Source organism: Cornus florida, unplaced genomic scaffold, assembly GCF_030987335.1.
Source record: "Cornus florida cultivar Cherokee Brave unplaced genomic scaffold, ASM3098733v1 CherokeeBrave_3.0.0_Hap2_Chr11, whole genome shotgun sequence".
In the NCBI taxonomy this organism is placed as follows: domain Eukaryota; kingdom Viridiplantae; phylum Streptophyta; class Magnoliopsida; order Cornales; family Cornaceae; genus Cornus; species Cornus florida.
Window position 1 is genome coordinate 77,845,277 of NW_026775581.1, and position 18,703 is coordinate 77,863,979.

Below are 18,703 nucleotides of genomic sequence, written 5' to 3' on the forward strand. Positions count from 1 at the left end.
ATAATATTACAAATATATATATATAAAAAGAGTGCATTATATGGCTTCCTACAAATAAAATAAAACAATACAACTCAGAAAAAATAAATCCATTAATACTTCCACATATGAAAAAAAAATATTTAGTAAACATCACAATTATATTTAGTAAACATCATAATTAATTGCCCCTTTTTGCATAACGCGCTATAATTTCATTTTGTCGATCCTCGATCCATGCTTTCATCGCCAATGTTGCAGTATCATTTGAATTTTTTTTCCATCACTTGTCTTTCCCAAAGAACTTGCTCCCGCTCAATCTCCACCATCTTCATTTCTTAAATTGATAAGTCAAAAAGTACAAACTTTTTTTTAAAAAAATAATTAATTAAATTCTTATGCAAATTAAATGACTCTTAATTAATTAAAATTTGACTACCTTTACATTAATTAATTAATTCAATACACATTCAATAATTATTTTACACATCATCACACAATATCACTTTTCCATTTTATATCATTATCACAAACAATGGCCCAGTGCACAAGGCGCTACTTCATTCTTCACCTGTGGAGTGTGTAATATTACATGGGGTCCACTTGTGTGTAATGTGCATGTCACCTGTGGAGTGTGTAATATTACATGGGGTCCACTTGTGTGTGATGTGCATGGTAAAGCCTTTCATTGAACACAGGTTGAGATATTGTACACTACTGCCTTACGCTGGGTTGCTCTCAGAGATTGGGTGACTTCATTGTCCATTCACCAAAAATGAAAATGGACAATAAGTCACATGATTAGCACGTGAACACTGTCATTTTTGGTGAAGGGACAATGAACCAGTCAAGAAAGCATGTCCCATTAAAAATGGCACTTCACGTGCTAGCTAATCATGGCTTCTCTCCATTGATTTCAGTCCATCATTCTTGAAACTTGAGGTATATCAAGTCCAACCACCTGTTCACACTCCATAGATAGAAAGCCATGACCACCTTCAATACATATATATATATATACACACACATATATTTTGGGAGCCGGGTATTTGGATTTTGTTCCAACTAATTCCCGTGACATTGTACAAAACGGCCTTTTTACACGGATCGATAAAGCTCGGAATTTTATGGGAAAGCTTCAATGTCATGCATGAACACGTTGGTAATGCTGGAGATCCAGTGACTTCAATTATTGTCCAATATTGATCACCAAAAATGGCACTGTTCGTGCTAATCATGCCTTGTGAAAAAACAGAACAAGACTTTGTAACAAAGAACATGAACTTGAATGGCTGAAAAGTATGGTTTTTGGAAACAAACAAAGAGAAAGTAAGGCTCCATGAAATAGGGACAAAATTATATTATATGTATTATGTACAAAAACCCTAATTTATGAGGTTCATGCCACTACAATTTTACTCAATAGTAAACCAAAAATAAGGATTGAAGCCATCTTATTGTTCAATCTTTTCTAAGGATAGCTAGCAGGAATGTCGTCGGCTTTCTCAATATATGATTCATCGTCAACTGGTTGCAGCAAACCCCATTTACCTTCAGATTCTAGAGGCTCAACGACGACGACCTCACCATTTGTTAGCCCAAAGGCAAACTGGTTTGGCTCATGCGGATGAGCAGCAATTACAGACGGATATACGTTGGAACTGCAGTCAACAACAGAAGTATTGAGTTAGATGTAAATAGTTGGAGCTTATATAAGGAATCTCAAATGTGGCTGTCCAAATTCACAACAACATCATTGTTGATCCAAGTTGCAAACACAAACATCGATGTGTAACAGAATCAAGAAGCATCATTCAGGCTGAGAATAAGATATCATTTAAGAGTCGAAAGAAAAATAATTATCAGCAACACTTGCAACATATGCAGATAATTCGTGAGTTATTAAATTGCATATCAAAATAGAGTAATTATACTCGTGAAATAGGTTCTCGTATAATTTGTTTCATATGCATAAAAAAATGTCAATTTTGCTCAAAAAATGAATGTGCGCGCGCGCATGAGAGAGAGAGAGATGCCAATGATAACATAAACCATATAAAGGGCCTGTGCAGTTGTGAAGGTTTTCTCAATGTACATGGGCTGCCTTATTAATTTAAATACAAGTGGACTTCAAAAAATACCTGAGGTCAGATGGAAGGTAAGCACCAGGATTAATCTGGGATCGTAGATGGAGATTTGAAGCATTAAATATCAACACAGTTCCATCCAGAAATCCGGCACATACTAACTGGCAATCACATGAGAATGTCGCATGGGATATCCGTGCACAGTAGAATCCATTGACCCACTGAAAGTATAAAAGTAAAGACATTGGCATATTACTATGCAAAGTTGAAACTGACGGAAAGAAAGAGCCAAAGACGAAACCTGATTCACAAGTACTAGTTTTGTTGCTTCATATATTGCAATATGATTCTCATGCACAGCGAGGAAGTGCATCTGATCCTGGTGGAATTGGACATGGGTATTTGATGGTCTTAACATCAGCCAATCATACAACTGTCTGCTTTTCTTCTTTTCCCACCGATTGGAATCCCACACAATAATCTGGAGGAAAAAAAAGGTGGATCAAATCAAGTAAAGTCCACGAGGGAAGTGCTCGTGAGACTGAATTTGGAAACACATATGCTGAATATTGTAATCTGCATTCTGCACTTTGTTTTAGTCAGAGCACGAGAAGCATACTAAAAGGGCCTCACAGTACAAATCCCATTTCTCCTGTCTTCTCACTCTACACCAAATCATGCATTGAAGACCAGACAGACACCAGATAAATCTGATTAGGTAAAAAAATAAAATTTCTCATCCCTTGTTAAGGGAAACTTGACACATGCCCGATGAGCCCAACATACAAAAAGAGAATTCCTTCTACAACAATATGACCCTAACCATAACTAGGAAAAATACGACTCTAACCATAAAAAGTAGTTTCTTCTTAAGAATGAATGAAATATAACATACTAACCTGAGCATCATATCCAGAAGAGACAAGTACATTCAGTACATTAGAGAAGGCAAGGCCAGTTACTCTTGTATAGTGACCCTTAAGCTTACTTACAACCTGTATAAACAAAAACAATAACAACTAACTCGACCAAAGTTTTCTTGTGCTATCAGTTAAAGTATATTGGTGTAAGAGAATCAAATACCATACCTCATTTACACGAATGTTATAAATTAGGATTGTTGAATCATCCATGCCAATCGCAACTATATTGTTATCTTGGGGATAGAAAGCAATACATGTTGCTGCAGGTTGTGGAGGCATGAAAGTTGTCAATCTCTGCATTTGTCCAACATAATTTAAGAATGATCAGTTGGATCTTGACTTCATAGAAAACAACACCCAACAAGAAGATAAAATCAACATTTGGACTTATATGCAATATAAGATAAATCAGATCTAAAATATTAATCAGAAGAATTTTTGTAGAAATTCCAGAAGCCAGTCGATGATAATTCAGGAATAGTTTGAAAATTTAGGATGAAGTTGACTGCGGGAAGATCAATTCAGGTGAGAGGGTGAATAAAAACTGTTGTGTAAGGAATTAAAATTGTTTACAATGATTCAGATCTTTTTATTTTTTATTTTTTTCTTTTCTGTTTCCATGACCAAATTGGAACTGTAAAAAATTAATAAATTCACAAATTATTGATTGTACATGATTATATCTTGTTGATGACATTTGTGAAATGACTACTCAAAACTTTTTCGATTTAATAAATTTGCTACAATGCCCCCAAACAAATATAATATTTAATTTTACTTTACCTTAAATGTCATGGTATTGAAGAGAGAAATCCTCCCCCCTGATGCTGACACGAGATAAGAATCGTTTTTGGACAAAGCAAAACAAGGCCAGACCTCTTCAAGGTTAATGCTAGTGAAATCATTGATCATTGGTAATCCACTCTTCGGTTGACATATTTGAGGGGGAACCTTTGTTGTCGCCTGAACCAATAAACATTTTACACAATGAGAAGGCCAATAAATGTTCGAATTGTCAGAGATTGGGTGTCAAATTGGAGGACACTATTAAGAATGTCTAACTTCTCTTACCTTGCCAATCAAATTAGGTTCATTTTGCGACCATTTCCACAGTAGATGAATGCCATTTGCTGCTAATGCCAAAATTGCATTACCTGCATTAGTGTAGATCAACTTCGCAATCTGCTGTCATCAAGTAAGAAGCCAATCAGAAAATCAGTTTTTTTTGTAGCTATTGAGGGCCTGAACGGTTTAACAAAAGTTCAATTTATCTCATCCTAATGCAATTTCAAGTAAATTCAATAGAAACAAAATATTTTATAACTATCGTCAAATGGTAAGTCCAAGAAAGGACCATTATGTGGTATTAATCATTTTAATGCGGGTTGTAAGGACTGGTGGATTATACATACAAACAGAACTTCATGAGATTCAACAACTAAACCTGGCAAGGCTGACATAAAATTACTTAACATCAATGTATAGTAATGACCCGATTTTGTAAGCACAAAAAACAATACTGCATGCTTCTTGTATGCAGAATTCATGTGCCTCACCACTCCACAAAGGTTCCAATTTAAGGTATGTTTTTCAAGTTCCTGTTATCTATTATATATTGGACCCGCAAATGATTTAAGGAACTTGATTAATTCTAGATGGCTTGATAAGAATTCTGTGAGAATAATTTTTTTTTTAATAAAATTTACCTGGCTTATGTAATTTTTGTTTCTTGCACCGTCTTTGTGCACAAATGTAAAAATACTCCTGTCCCATGTTAATAGTCCCTCTTCTTTTTGGGAAGTCCAAAATTAGTTGTCCCATTTGAAAAGTCAAAGCAAAATAAATTATTGCCCATTAAGTTTTCAAAAATCTCCTAACTTGATACTACACATAAAAGGACATCTTGGAAATTTTAAAAGGAGAGACAATACATTAATTGCATGTCCTCTTAAAAGTTATAATACCAAAAAGGGACAACTAATATGGGAGGCAGAGAGTATACGCCAACAACCATCTCCTCGAAAATCTAAAACTTCAAGGTAACGTGCCAAAAAATGTTTATCAAGCTTCCCTCTTATGTGGAGAGAGAGGTAGATAGACAAAACAGAGTGTAGAGAAACAGAAAAGTAGGAGAACAAACGCGAAGGGAGAGACTTGAAGTCAAGACCTCTGACAATAAAATCTTTGATTTGATGATACGCAACACTTGGCTCAAAATAGGAACGATGCACTTTATATATGAAGAAAACAACTACAATAATCCTGAATGGGAGTAGCAAATAAATAAAAAAAATAAAAAGAGGGAACAGAAATCAATTTGACATAACAAAATCACACTCGACTGTTTGCTCGACACCAATAAAATAGCAATGGGTAGATGATGTAGACAGCCAAAAGAATTCATTGACATTGACCGATCATCTCATCATAAGTTGTAGCCAACATATCTAGATTAAATGCTATGACCAAATACACTTGTAAGTACAACTACCAATTTACTTTTGGAAAGGAATAAAATGTATCAGGCAACATAGCCTCATCTAATTTCCCAGCTACTTCCACGTAATAGGTAATTGTTCTGCATTTCAGTCTACAAGATCCACATATGAGATTTTACAAATATTATTACCAGATATACTCAGCTCCTTTCAAATCTTACTCTGGAATTATCCTTCCAGCAGTTTCTCTACACTTGTGGACCATCTGGTATCACTCATCAATCTCAACATCAAATCTGGAATACAATTATTTCATGGACAGGCCTTTTCTTGGTTTCCTCACATGTTACCTTGTAAAGTATAGATAGTTTTATTTATCAGATGACACAATGGAACCATGTCTATACTTAAGTTACTTGATCCAGTCGCTCCTCTAATGCCTAGTTGTAGTACTAAAACTTAATTGATCAACATTCTAAGTATATCCTGGTTATCAATTTCAACACCCTCTCATTTCATGGTCAAAATAAAAAAATAAAAAAAAAAATAAAAAAAAAAAGATTCATTTTCTAATTTACTAGATAAAGCTTAATTCAGTTAGGGATCTAAGAACCCTTACATGATTCTAGGTCAGAAATTTTTTATCATAGGTAGTGCCAGAAACCATCTCTTGTTTGCCATCCGCTATTAACATACCTAAAGAACCTTAACCAATATCACTTAATTATACATAAGAATACTAACCCTACATTAATCCTATCTCACAGTGTCTTCATCTCTCGATTGAATTTCTTTGTACACCAAGGAGTACTCATTCTGGCAAGGTCTTTCCTGAAGTTTTTTTGGCCACCACTCTATTAGTTGAAGCAATGAAGTTATGAATGGTTTAGATTTTGTCTTATGCCTCAATAGAAACAGACTCCAATACGAGAATCTGATCTCCAAATATTTGATGCCCTTGTTCCTCTCAATCTTCTTTTTTCTGATCTGATGACTTATGCAACAGATTATGGTAGGGGAAAAAAATGCTCCTCAAGTAAAATTAGAGAGCTTGACCTAAATTTGTTAGACTCTAAAAATAATCTCATCGTATTGCTCTCTAGGGAAAGGGATTGGCACATAATGTAGTGGACTCGTACGTGACTTTATTAACTATATGACCCCTATGATACTCATTGATCAGACAGAAAGTTCTCTAATGTCTCTGTCTTCTTGGGAACCATAAAGGGTACAACTATACAACCCATACAAAAATGCACTTATAAAGTTGTTCTTTTAAAATTTAAAGCTTAAATAGCCTTACTGTTCCTTTCCTAAACAGAATGATTGAACAGATAAGCTTCTTTGCACTTTTATGTTTTTCTAAGTCACTGAGGTTCAACAAAAGAAATGGATTACATCACAATAAGAATCTTCAAGTGACCACAAATCATAAGGAACCATATCTCTTACAAAATTCTTGAAGAAGGTGATGTAAGCTAACTTTCCATTAAGTGTAGTCCTCAATGGTATCAGTTTGCTAAAGAGCAACATGACCATTATCATTATGGTTGCAAAAGTATGTGTAATCAGCCAGTATCTAGACAATGGGACTGTTAGATGATGTAAGCGGAAGCGATAAATTTGTTCACAAGGAACAGTTTACTTTGAATCCACAAAGTAGGTGTTTTGAATCCACAGAATAAGAGATAAATTCATAAAGAATTCTGAAATATTATTGATAAAAGGTTAAAATGTTGCTCTTCCAATACATGAATATTTATAATAGAGAAAACCTAACACTAGAAGGAGACTAAAATCTAATCCTACAAGGAAACTAATGGAATGAGAAAACCTAATAAAATAATAAAACTAAAAACATAAGAAATTACCTAAAATTAAACTACTTCTATAAAAAATTAAAAATAAAATAAGTAAGAAACCTAAATAATAAAATTACTAAATTGTAAACTAAATTGTTCTACATCAGTCTCCTCCACTTCAAACAAAACTTGTCCCCGAGAGTGGCTACAGATCATATAAGAGTACGAATAAAATTATATACCATTGAGAACCTGCCCTTGATGTTTTATAAACTTGCTTCAAATTTTCTGCCCATTGATTTTCTTTTTCCTTCAACCTTTTATGATGATCATCAGCACCGTTTCCATGAGTTATATATTCAAAATACCCATTGTAGGTTTCAGTAGATAACTCTTGCAATTCATGGTGTGTGCTAATCATTAAGGTGACATCATCAAATCTGAACCCACTAAACTGATGATCATTCAGCCCCTGTACTCCACTTAAGGTAATAAATCTTTGTACATCCCAATGTCCACAGTGGAGGTAATGGGTTTCTGCTTCACCAAACATATGCAACTTGTCAAAGATATGGGCATGGTTGTGCACCGTATGCATGAGAAAACGCTGACCTGGCACATAATCTTTATCTATGAGAAATTGGATGTCATTCTCTTGATCATGAACTATTCCAACTCTCATAACATGTGTAATCATGCGTTGAAGCAGCTCGGACTCCGTATTTTCCTTCTCTTTCAAATTCGGGTCCATGATTTTGTTGGACATCTCACTGCCATCTTCCTCTTCCATCTCTTCCTTTTGTTCCATATCTGATTCTTTCAAACCATGAGATAACTCCTCCAAATTGATCTCTGAAGTTGTATTTTCAGAAATATTCTCAAGTGCATCTGTTGCAATTAAATTATGAACAAATTCATCTTCAACTACAAGAGGTAAAGCAATACTTTTTTTCTCACAATCAATATGTTGAGAATCACTACTTGCTTCAACAAAAATTTTACTATTCTTGATGCCATCATCGTTTGACTCGTTGACAAACTGTCTCTCTTTCCTACAACTTTGATATTTTTGAAACATCAACTCTTCATAATTTTGTGGTAAAAAATTAGCCATTAGTAGCTGTTTCATCTTGTACCACGACCGCATGGGCTGTTTTCCTTGCCTCCTCTGGTTAGCGCATATTTGTTCCTACCAAGCTGAAGCCCATCCTTTCAATTTAAGGGCAACAAGCGGAACTTGCTTATTTTAAGGTATCTCAAAATTCTTCAACTTCTTCAACTTCTTCAAGCCAGTCTAAGACATCTTCAATAATAATACTTCCATGAAAAGTAAGTAGATCAAGTTTTTTCTGAAACTTACGATTGTCTAAATGTCTACAATTTTTGTCACCTTGATCGACCCCATCTTCTCTAAATCTGAACTTCTCATCATCAAAAGAATTCACATAGGCTGGAGGCCTACATGGATAGACATGAACATAACCCAAATTCGGTTGGCTGCGAGACACATCATCAGTGCAAACTCGAACTGAACCACGAACCTGGTTGCCACCAATTCCAAAACTAGTTGCTACGAACCGATCTTGAATATACATGGCTGCCCAAGGGGCCTTCACTCTGCGATTTTCGTCGACAAAGTGGGTGCTACCAAAATGAGCAATCGTCATTAGCCCAGGATAAATCAAGGCTCTATCAAGGCTCTTATACCAACTGACGTAAGCGGAAGTGATACATTTGTTCACAAGGAACGTTTACTTTAAATCCACAAAGTAGGTGTTTTGAATCCACAAAATAAGAGATAAATTCATAAAGAATTCTGAAATATTATTGATAAAAAGGTTAAAATGTTGCTCTTGCAATACATGAATATTTATAATAGAGAAAACCTAACACTAGAAGGAAACTAAAATCTAATCCTACAAGGAAACTAATGGAATAAGAAAACCTAATAAAATAATAAAACTAAAAACATAAGAAATTACCTAAAATTAAACTACTTCTATAAAAATATAAAAATAAAATAAGTAAGAAACCTAAATAATAAAATTACTAAATTGTAAACTAAATTGTCCTACATCATTAGAACTTCGAAGGAGTCATAAGTTTTTCATCAGCATGTACATTTTTCTAATATATGCACAACTGCATATTTCATATTGAGGGCCTGTCTCATAAATAATTATAAATAAATAAAAACATTCAGAATTTAGTTGATATATCTAAGTCAAAGGAAGAAAGTGACATTAAAAGACTGGAATATCACTTCTTGGTTTAATTGCAAAGATTGTAGTGCTCACTTATGGCAAAGATGGATTTTAAAATATTGAAAAAATCAATGAGAACTTTTGTATCTAAAATCGTACCTTGTCTGTTTTCAGTTCAGTAGGAAGCTTCAAGGACTGGCACTGCGACGGTTCATTAATTTCAGAGAAATTTGGAACCTCTGATATGTCATTGGGTTCCTGATCCTCTGTTATGTTATCAGGTTCTATAGATGATTCAGGTTTTACATCCTCCAAGTTACCTGCATCTCCATCCTGTTAAAGAGTACTTAATTTAGTATCTTACTTCTGGAGTTACCTTTGGAATATTTACTCATACTACTGAACGAAGTGATAAATAATTTTAATTAATAAAAAAACTTACCGTATAGAATAATAAATTATACCTGATGAAATTATAAATAAGAATCTTAAACAAACCTTTCCAGAACCAACCACCAAAGGGACATTTCCATCTGTAACTTCAGTGCCATCGACAATTGGAATCTGACTGCTCGGTGACCGAATCTGAGAGGTTTTTACCGCTCTCTCTTCTCTCTTTGGATTGATTACAAGCTGAATGTCGTAACAAACATTAGGTAGCTAAAAATTCTATGAAAAGGACAGAGGGAGGCTAGCATACTGACCTTTCTCAAAGTTTCTGAGAGAATTCTAGAGGCATTATCGGAATGAGATCCAGAAATTTGCAACAACCGAAGGCCATCATCATTTGCCAAGATCTTGATTCCATTATGATTGGAAAAAACAGCCAATAATGTGCCTTTCTTATTGAAGCAAATATTTGGAGTTGCCTTAAAATCAGAAAAGAAGTAGATAAGCAAATTAGACTACAATTCTTATATGGAGTTGCCTTAATTAAAAGTACCATTTGAAAAAAGGAAAACATAATTAAAATGACAAACTGAACATGCTGGATAAAGCACAAACAGGAAGGTCTCCTTCTGCATCAATAGTTGTCAGAAGTTCTTCATTGTCTATATCCCAAATTTTGATTAAATGGTCATCACCAGCTGCCAAAAACTGGTTCTTGCTTGTATCGAATTGTACAACTTCTGATGAACAATTGCAAAGTCCTCGGTATGTCCTCTTCACATAACCTTCACTCTCATCCCATTCAACAATGACTGACTCTCCGCCTTTAGTGGTCCCGCATGAAAAGAGTCTAAAAGAGTTCAATGATTAACAACAACATTTCAGTTTGGCATGCAAAAAATAAAAATGCTATAGCAGGTCCAGTAAACCACCTTTTACCATCAGTACTGTAAGCCATTCTTGTGCAACAGTGTCTGGGAGCATCATAGTCTACCCTTGGTCCCATATTATCATATAACCATGCTTTAATCTCACCATTCATCGATGTTGAAAACAGAAACTGAGGCATAAGACATAATGTATCACCAAAGTAAGGCAAATACTTAACATACACCATATTGATCGTATGGGAAAAGAGAAAGCAGCTAACATATAAATTGAGGTCCTTACGTGGATATTTTCCTTTGCGTGAAGACAAATGGAATAAACAGGTGCCCCATGACCTTCAAAAGTATATTGTTTGGCACCAGTAATCACATCCCACACCTTATTCCAATAGTAGTCAGTGAACTGTTAACTTCACTGTGACATAAAAATAACTACTTTATAACTTGTAAACCAACCTGAATTAACTTGTCATCACCACAGGTTACAACAAGAAGTTGCTCATATGGTCTGGAGAATGCAAGATCATTTACACCACCAGCATGCGCATCAATCTAGACATGAAAACTCAGTATGTGAAGCAAAGTAGCAAACCTGGAACCACAAAATGTTAGGAAAAACGAGAACTATTACTCTATTAGAAATCTACCTCCAATTGTTTCTGGATATTACAACCACCATGATAAGAATATAACTGCACAATGTGTTTTGAATATGCAACACCTGTTTAAGCAAAACCAATCACAATAGGGTTCAGAACAACAAAAAGATTTACATCAGTGCCTACTAAAGCCATTTGGGTTCTAATATATCAAACTCACCAAATAGCAAACCATCAGGGCTCCATATTATACGATTAACTGAGACACGTGGATCTTTGAGCAGAGTCACCTGAATATAGTTTGGTCATCCAAAAATCAGATCGAATGACATTAAAGTGAGCCGAGGCAACGGAAATAACTTAGTAAGATAGGAAGGGGATATACCAAGAATGCAATTGAAATAGTTTTGATCTTCCAAACACTAAATTTACTTGAAAACAGTTTCTCCCCGGATATAACTTCCCACAACCCTACGTCCCCAACACTTGTTCCAACTGAAAAATTATATCGACAGTGTTCATGAGTTGATTCCAGGGCAGATCACCTATACATGGATATATAGGTTCATAGAAGCGCAAACCTAGAAGAAAAGTCGGTTGAACAGGGTGAAAATCCATGCTTGTTGGAGAAGATTCCTCATTCAAAATGCGTCCTACAGTCTTGGGCAAATCACCAGGGATGTCGGATACAGAATTCTTACTTTGAATGGATGAAGTTACGGATGACGCCACCTGCACAAAAGTAAGGACAGAATAACAAAGAAGAAATTTTATCGATAAAAATAACAAGTAGAAAGAGTAAATAAATAATAAATCGAAAGTAGTATTGTGCACTACTGCAATAAATGTCAATTCATTTCACCTCATCCAAAGTTCCAGTGGATCTTGTTTTGGATGTATTATCAAAATCCCCGAACCCTTTCACAGTTGCATCTATCAACAGGCAGTTGTCATGTAAATAATCAGTGAAATAAATGAGCTCAATCAGAACCTACCAGAAGCACTAGAAAAGAATTATAACCACTACCTGGATTTGTCGTTTGGGCACTAAGCTTGAGAGCTCCATCAGAAACTATATATTGAGTTACAGAAGATACAGCAGAAGCCTCCTTGCCAGAGAAAGGTGATACCGATACTGACGTGTCTCTGGAAGGCTGAATACAAAATTCAAGCATTCTAAGAATCTGTATACAGATATCATAAAATAAATAACATACGAAACTCAACTGGCTTCTTTTGGAAGGGGATGATGTATAAAGGAATGACAGACTACAGTTTTCAGTTAGGATTCTACCAGCGGATTCATCTCAATTGATTCAGCAAATGGATGATTGGGTAGTGGACATTGATGATCCGTAAAGAGGGTTTTTATATCGGGATTTTGCTGAGGATGTGAGCAATGAATATGCTGCCAATTTAAGCTGCCAGATTGTAAAGTAAAATCAGTTCAATCTTGACGTCCAATAAGTATAGCTATAAATTATGAAAAGTATCTTAGTACCTAAGAATCAACAACAGTAATTAATTGATTGAACCAAGTAATAGCAGTGTTACAACATAGTTAACCAATTCATCTGATTAAAAGATAGCATCAAAAGTGTATACACACACATATATATAGAGAGAAGAAAATAACCTTTGGTTAACAAGGCGCCTCAATCTTGACTTATTGATGTGAGGAAACTTCAGTTTTTCATGGAAAATGGGATTGTCCTCGATAATATTTTTAAGTTCATTCATCATGCGTTTTCTAGCAGACAATGCATCGCCAAACAAGGTGAGTGACTCGTGCTTTCTGTCAATTCCAGATGAATTTCATTTAGCCCATATCAGAGTATACTCCTCTTGTTATGTTTGATATTGCAAATTTAGTGGAAAATTTATACCTGAAATCGTCTAAAGTCAGGAGCATTGTCATTTCCTTGTACAGCTCTTCGTTTGATTGGGCAAAAACTTTTAGATCTTTCATAAGGATATCTAAAGCCCTTGCACAATCATGCCTATCAACAAATACTACTTAATTATAATGCTGAAAAAATTAAAAACTTACATTAACATGATATATGAAATATTAGAAAATCACAAACTTACTCATCCAATGCCTCAAGGAACCTTTGTTTCCGAATTTCAAAGTAGATTTTGTTTGAATACTTGTCATCTTCGAGTTTGGTGAAACCCGAAAGGTATCTCTCAGCTTCATCCCAATTGCCACCAAGCACCAGATCCTCGAAATACTTCATGTCAAAGAATAAACCTGTTTCCTGCTCAAGCCTATTTGACAAATGATAACAGAAGTAATTACAAAAGCGGTTCGAAAATTCGAATGAGAAAGGTAAGATAGAAAGAAACACTTACATGTGAGCAGTTCTTTTGAGATCTTCCTCATCACAAAACTGTAAGATCAAGAAAAGAAGGTCTTTACTGAGAGACATTGGCCGATACCAGATACCCCTTTCTTGCCTTCAAGACCTTCAAAATATAAGAAATCCAAACTAAACACACATATACACACACAATGAATGGTTAAAAAAAATTGAAATTAGGATTTCATCAAACATTGATCTTTAATCTCGCAATAAGCATAAAAAATACTTCAAATTTAAATAAAAACCAACTAAACTGAAATGACCTACGCCACTACTTATACACACAGACACATATATAATAAAACCATAATTCATTTTAATTATATTAAAGTATTTGACGAATTTATATATATATGTATACGTGTATATATATATAACACCTGATATATTAAAAGGGATTGAGTCAACAGTAACGCATAGATCATATGAAGATCAGATAATTAGAATTTCGATCAACAATTGATCAGTCCATAATCAAAATCAAAACGATTACAATTAATTAATCAAACATAATTAAAATAAAGAACAATTAAAACAACAGAATTGAGACGATCTTCAACGCTGATACATACAGCAAAACTAAACCATTATACTGATACTGATTAGAAAACTAAACCTTATAATTTGATCAGTGAAAGAATTGAAAAATTTAGAGAGATTGTTGGAAAAATGATAGAACCAGAGAAAATTGGGTTGGATAGATCGATAATAACAAAAGGAATTTTCCGTCGCTTTCTAGCCGATGAAATCGACGGGAAAGTGAGAGAGAATGATGAGAAAATGGAGGAAAAAGACAAAACAAGGTTGAAAAGCTCAGTTGAATTATTGAAAAGAAAGAGATTGATAAAGGGAAAGATAAATACAGAGAAGTAACTACAAAGCAAATTGATGGAAAACTCTCTTTCTCTCTCTACTTCATAACATTTTTTTTTTTTTTTTTTTTCCTACTTCATACCATATTATCCTTTTTCTCTCTCTAAACTCAGCACTGTCGACACTGCTTTGAAACAGCGGTATTTTATAGGGGAAGAAGACATGTCCACCAATGAGATAAGTTGAACTACTTATAAGATAAGACGTGCACAATTACCAGATTTATAGCATGATTTATTGAAATATACTGTTGATATATTACCACTTTGATATATGGAGTATTAAAATTTTATAAGTCGTTAAATATTTCGAGTGCCACTTGATCCGCCAGATTAAATCATTTTGAAACTAAATGAGCCCGTAACGATTTCATAAAAATTAAAATTGAATCCAATTTTGATACCAATAGAATTGAACCATTAGGAATTCAGTTATACGATTTTGGACTAATTTTAAAAAGTTACACTTTGGATCCATGTCATTGTTAAGATTTTACATGATTCCTTATGTATATTAAAATTTTGTAATTTTTTTATTTATTATTTCAGTGTTTTTGAAATAAAATTAGACCTATTATAAGGACAAAAATTCATGTCTATATGCTCGTACAAAATTTTGTTCCAAGTTTCTGAAAGCTGGAAAAAATGTTTGTGACGTATAGAACATGTGAGACATCTTTTTTATTAGCAATTAACCACAGTGGATGGACAAGTATTGTTGGGCTGGTTCCTTTCTATGTTGAGAGCCCAATAAGTTTCATATGGTTCAGTCCACTTGGATGTACAAAGCCTACGTGAAAACCCGTATATATTCTCCTTTAGTGGAGATGTAGGATAATGGGAAGAAAGAGATTGTTGTTCAGATTGCCATTGCATGATTAGAATGTTCTATTTTTCATCGACTATATATATTGGTTAATATTAGACCCTCCAGAATGGTCGGAGGATTGGACTAAAGCTAATCCGTATATATATTGACATTTATGTTTGATACGACTTTTTGAAAAGAGGAAACATAAAAAGAATTTTATTTAAAAAAGAATATTAGCAATAAGAGGCCATCTAGCGTTGGTAAGGGAGTGTTATAATATATTAATATCATGATTTTTGTAACTACTGCCGTAATAATAAGTGATTAATGTTTGGCTGAGTTATATTTATAATATATTAATATCATGATTTTTGTAACTACTGCCGTAATAATAAGTGATTAATGATAATTTCTCCTGAACATCAGCTGAGTTACTACTTCATTTAACAGAATTCTCCTATGCAAATTGAAAACAAATGTATGTAAATTGATATATTTGTTTAAACAATGCATGTCTTTATTTCAATATTGACTAATTTCTGAATAATTTTTTTTTTTCCCAATTCTTGTACCACAGCTAATGCACCCCATTTAAACAGCATTCCTGAAGCACAAATTTACTTTTTAGGAATGTAAATCTTGTATGTTGTAAATACACTATACTAAGCAGCACTTTTTTTGTTTTTTAATTTAAATTATTGAAGATATGGAAGGCACGAAGAGAGCTTACAATTCTTTTTTCAATGAAGAGTCTTCAAAGCCTGAAGAGGTAATTCATACCATTCTTACACTCAATGGTAATGTTTATATGCATGTAAATATGCCCATATATTTGCGTCTACATATGTATGAATGGACTATAATTTTTTTTTTTTCTTTATTTACTTCTATAAAAGCACCTAGTATTAAATCCACAACTGAATAATTTGAGTCCTGGTTTGATTAGATGCTTTTGTCCAACCTTTATTTTTTGTTCCTAAGATTGCTATTGCATGATTAAAATGTTCTATTTTTCATCCACTAGATGTATTGGTTAATATTAGACCCTCCAGAATGGTTGGACTAAAGCTAATCCGTATATATATTGACATTTATGTTTTGATACGACTTTTTGAAAAAGGAAACATAAAAGAAATTATTTTAAAAAAGAAGATTAGCTATAAGAGGCCTTTTTGGTAAGGGAGTGTTATAATATATTATATTAATATCATGATTTTTGTAACCACTGCCCTAATAATAAGTGATTAATGTTTGGCTATTACATAACCTTTATAAATAAAAAAAACACCTATTTTGGTGGATAACTTCGTTGATGCTCAGGAGAATGATCCTTTACCAGCTGTCTCACCTATCCCACCTCCAACCGGTGACCTGATCGTCTCTATGGAGCAGACAAAGCAAGAGGGATCATTTAACAATGGCCCTCGCCATCATAAGTTACCACCACTTCAGGGAAGAGTTTCTCTATTGCAGAATAATTGCATTGCCACATCATTTAAACAAGAATGATACTTAGGTCCTCACTAGTGAGAATCTATACCATCCTCACTAGTGATGTGGACTAATAATAAATTACCATTTATGTAATTTGGTTGTGATTTGGTAAGTGTATATTTACCCATCATAATAAATCATAATCTCTATGATGACATGTCTATTTTTTACTGGTCTACACCACTAGTGAAGATGGTGTAGATTCTCATTAGTGAGGACCTAAGTATTACTCTTTAAACAAAGGGTTTATAAGTGTAAAGTGCAAAAAAAAAACCCCCCGATCTATTACCTAATTGCATGAAACCCCCCTGAATTAAGAATTACCCCTAAACTATCAAAATAGTGCATTTTAAGGACAAAACCAAAAATTGCTATCTTTAGAGACCACCGGAAATGTTTGATTACGAAATTACCCTTTAGTGAAACTCTGTCGTTTTATTGTTTTTGTTCTGATGTTGCTAACGTGGCAAATGCAATCTAAATAGCCAATAGTATTGTAACAGCACATCACCTTATCGCAATAATCTATTAAATACTTAAAAAAAAATAATAATAACCCACTTTACATTAGTGCCAAACACGGCTTAATTAGATTACACTACATATTTTAGGGCCAAACATGGCCTTACACATAACTCTCTCTCTCTTTAGGCTCTCTTACGAGCTTGTTCTCCTGCAGCTAAAGATATTGCCGACCAATCACAATAAACCCCCCTGATCTATCCAACTCCGGCAACGATAGAAATTGAAGAAGACAACAATGATCAGTGAACAAGGTGAAGAGGTGAAATTTCTGTTTGGAACCCCAAATTATTCAACACAAAATGAACAAGAACGATTAAGAGGACGAAGATGAAGCCGACAGTCAGATCCAATCTATTTTCTGATCTTCAACTGTGATTGGCTTAAAGGTCATGCTGGAAGTGAAAATTCTACTCCTTCCGCAGCCATTCGATTCTTTTCCACATTAAATTGTTCCAATTCTAATAGTTAATTCAACCATTGGTTTTTTTTTTTTTTTTTTTTTTTGGTGATAAATTTGATTGTTTGTTTCATGGAGTTTGTATTAAAATAAAGAAGTTCGGGTTTTGGCTTTTTGTATATTATACGAAACTATCGAAGTAGATTCTTAATTTTTTCTATTGAAATTAGGGTTTTGATTTTGTTTAAATGGTGGTGGCAGAAAGAATTGTAGAGGGGGAGAATTGTTAGGGTTACCAGATTTACCAATTAAAAATGGGTAAATCCTACGGCTATAGGTTAACCCATTATATAGGGGTATGCCCTAAATGTCATAAAGGGCAAAATTATCTTTTAAAAAAAATTGGTTAATCACATAACCGGAACAGTAGCAGCTTGGGGTATTTTGCAAAAAAAAAAAAAAAAAAGTTTAGGGGGTTAACTGTCAAAATAGTAGTTCAAGGGGGTTTCTTGGGAGAGAGAAGATAGTTTAGGGGGGTTTATTGCACTTTACCTGGTTTATAAGGACATGATTACATGGTTTCATCTTAGGCAGAGCCTGAACAATTAGTGTCTCGGGCTTCTTTCTCCTCACACAGCCAGACAAGTTGTGCCACATCCAAAGGGAAAAAGAAAATTAGCACTAAGATGAAATGCAAAGGTCTTCCAATGCACGTTTTACCATTCAAAGGATTAAGACATCTGATAAGTAACTCTAAAACCCCTCTCAATGATTAACTTCACAGCTTGGAACATCAGAGGCCTAAATGGCCTCCCTAAGCTGCTGGAGCTGCAGAGTTTTATCTCAACCTACATGCTAGACTTGCTAGTAGTGATGAAAACAAGAGTATCCTCTAGTAACATGCATGACATCCACATAATCATTTCCCC

The 18,703-nt window shown here is 34.2% G+C and overlaps 1 protein-coding gene across 2 annotated transcripts; it reads right to left on the reverse strand.

Annotated features, from left to right (window-relative positions):
- Window positions 1-1,304: 1,304 nt before the first annotated feature.
- Window positions 1,305-14,610, reverse strand: LOC132286173 (protein TPR3-like). 2 transcript variants are annotated; one of them, XM_059788448.1, is made up of 26 exons: window positions 14,292-14,610; window positions 13,665-13,778; window positions 13,401-13,580; window positions 13,196-13,309; window positions 12,946-13,104; window positions 12,604-12,730; window positions 12,337-12,463; window positions 12,172-12,242; window positions 11,891-12,041; window positions 11,695-11,804; window positions 11,530-11,599; window positions 11,358-11,431; window positions 11,167-11,262; window positions 10,994-11,089; window positions 10,756-10,883; window positions 10,439-10,673; window positions 10,138-10,302; window positions 9,932-10,066; window positions 9,593-9,766; window positions 4,061-4,171; window positions 3,773-3,952; window positions 3,155-3,283; window positions 2,966-3,061; window positions 2,368-2,547; window positions 2,121-2,287; window positions 1,305-1,640 (listed from the first exon to the last, which is right to left on the reverse strand). In XM_059788448.1, the coding sequence occupies exons 2-26, from the start codon at window positions 13,739-13,741 to the stop codon at window positions 1,451-1,453; spliced, it is 3,342 nt and encodes a 1,113-aa protein (XP_059644431.1). In that variant the 5' UTR covers window positions 13,742-13,778; window positions 14,292-14,610; the 3' UTR covers window positions 1,305-1,450. The 2 variants fall into 2 exon arrangements, with proteins under 2 accessions (XP_059644431.1, XP_059644430.1); XM_059788447.1 differs by having other exon boundaries at window positions 4,061-4,174.
- Window positions 14,611-18,703: the final 4,093 nt, after the last annotated feature.

Excerpts from the sequence above, each read along its gene's own strand:
- LOC132286173 (XM_059788447.1), bottom strand. The coding sequence starts at position 13,741 with ATGTCTCTCAGTAAAGACCTTCTTTTCTTGATCTTACAGTTTTGTGAT. Across the intron at positions 12,731-12,945 it reads AGGCGCCTTGTTAACCAAAG|CTTAAATTGGCAGCATATTC; the intron begins GTTATTTTCTTC and ends ACAATCTGGCAG. Across the intron at positions 4,175-9,592 it reads CTGAACTGAAAACAGACAAG|CAGATTGCGAAGTTGATCTA; the intron begins GTACGATTTTAG and ends ACTTGATGACAG.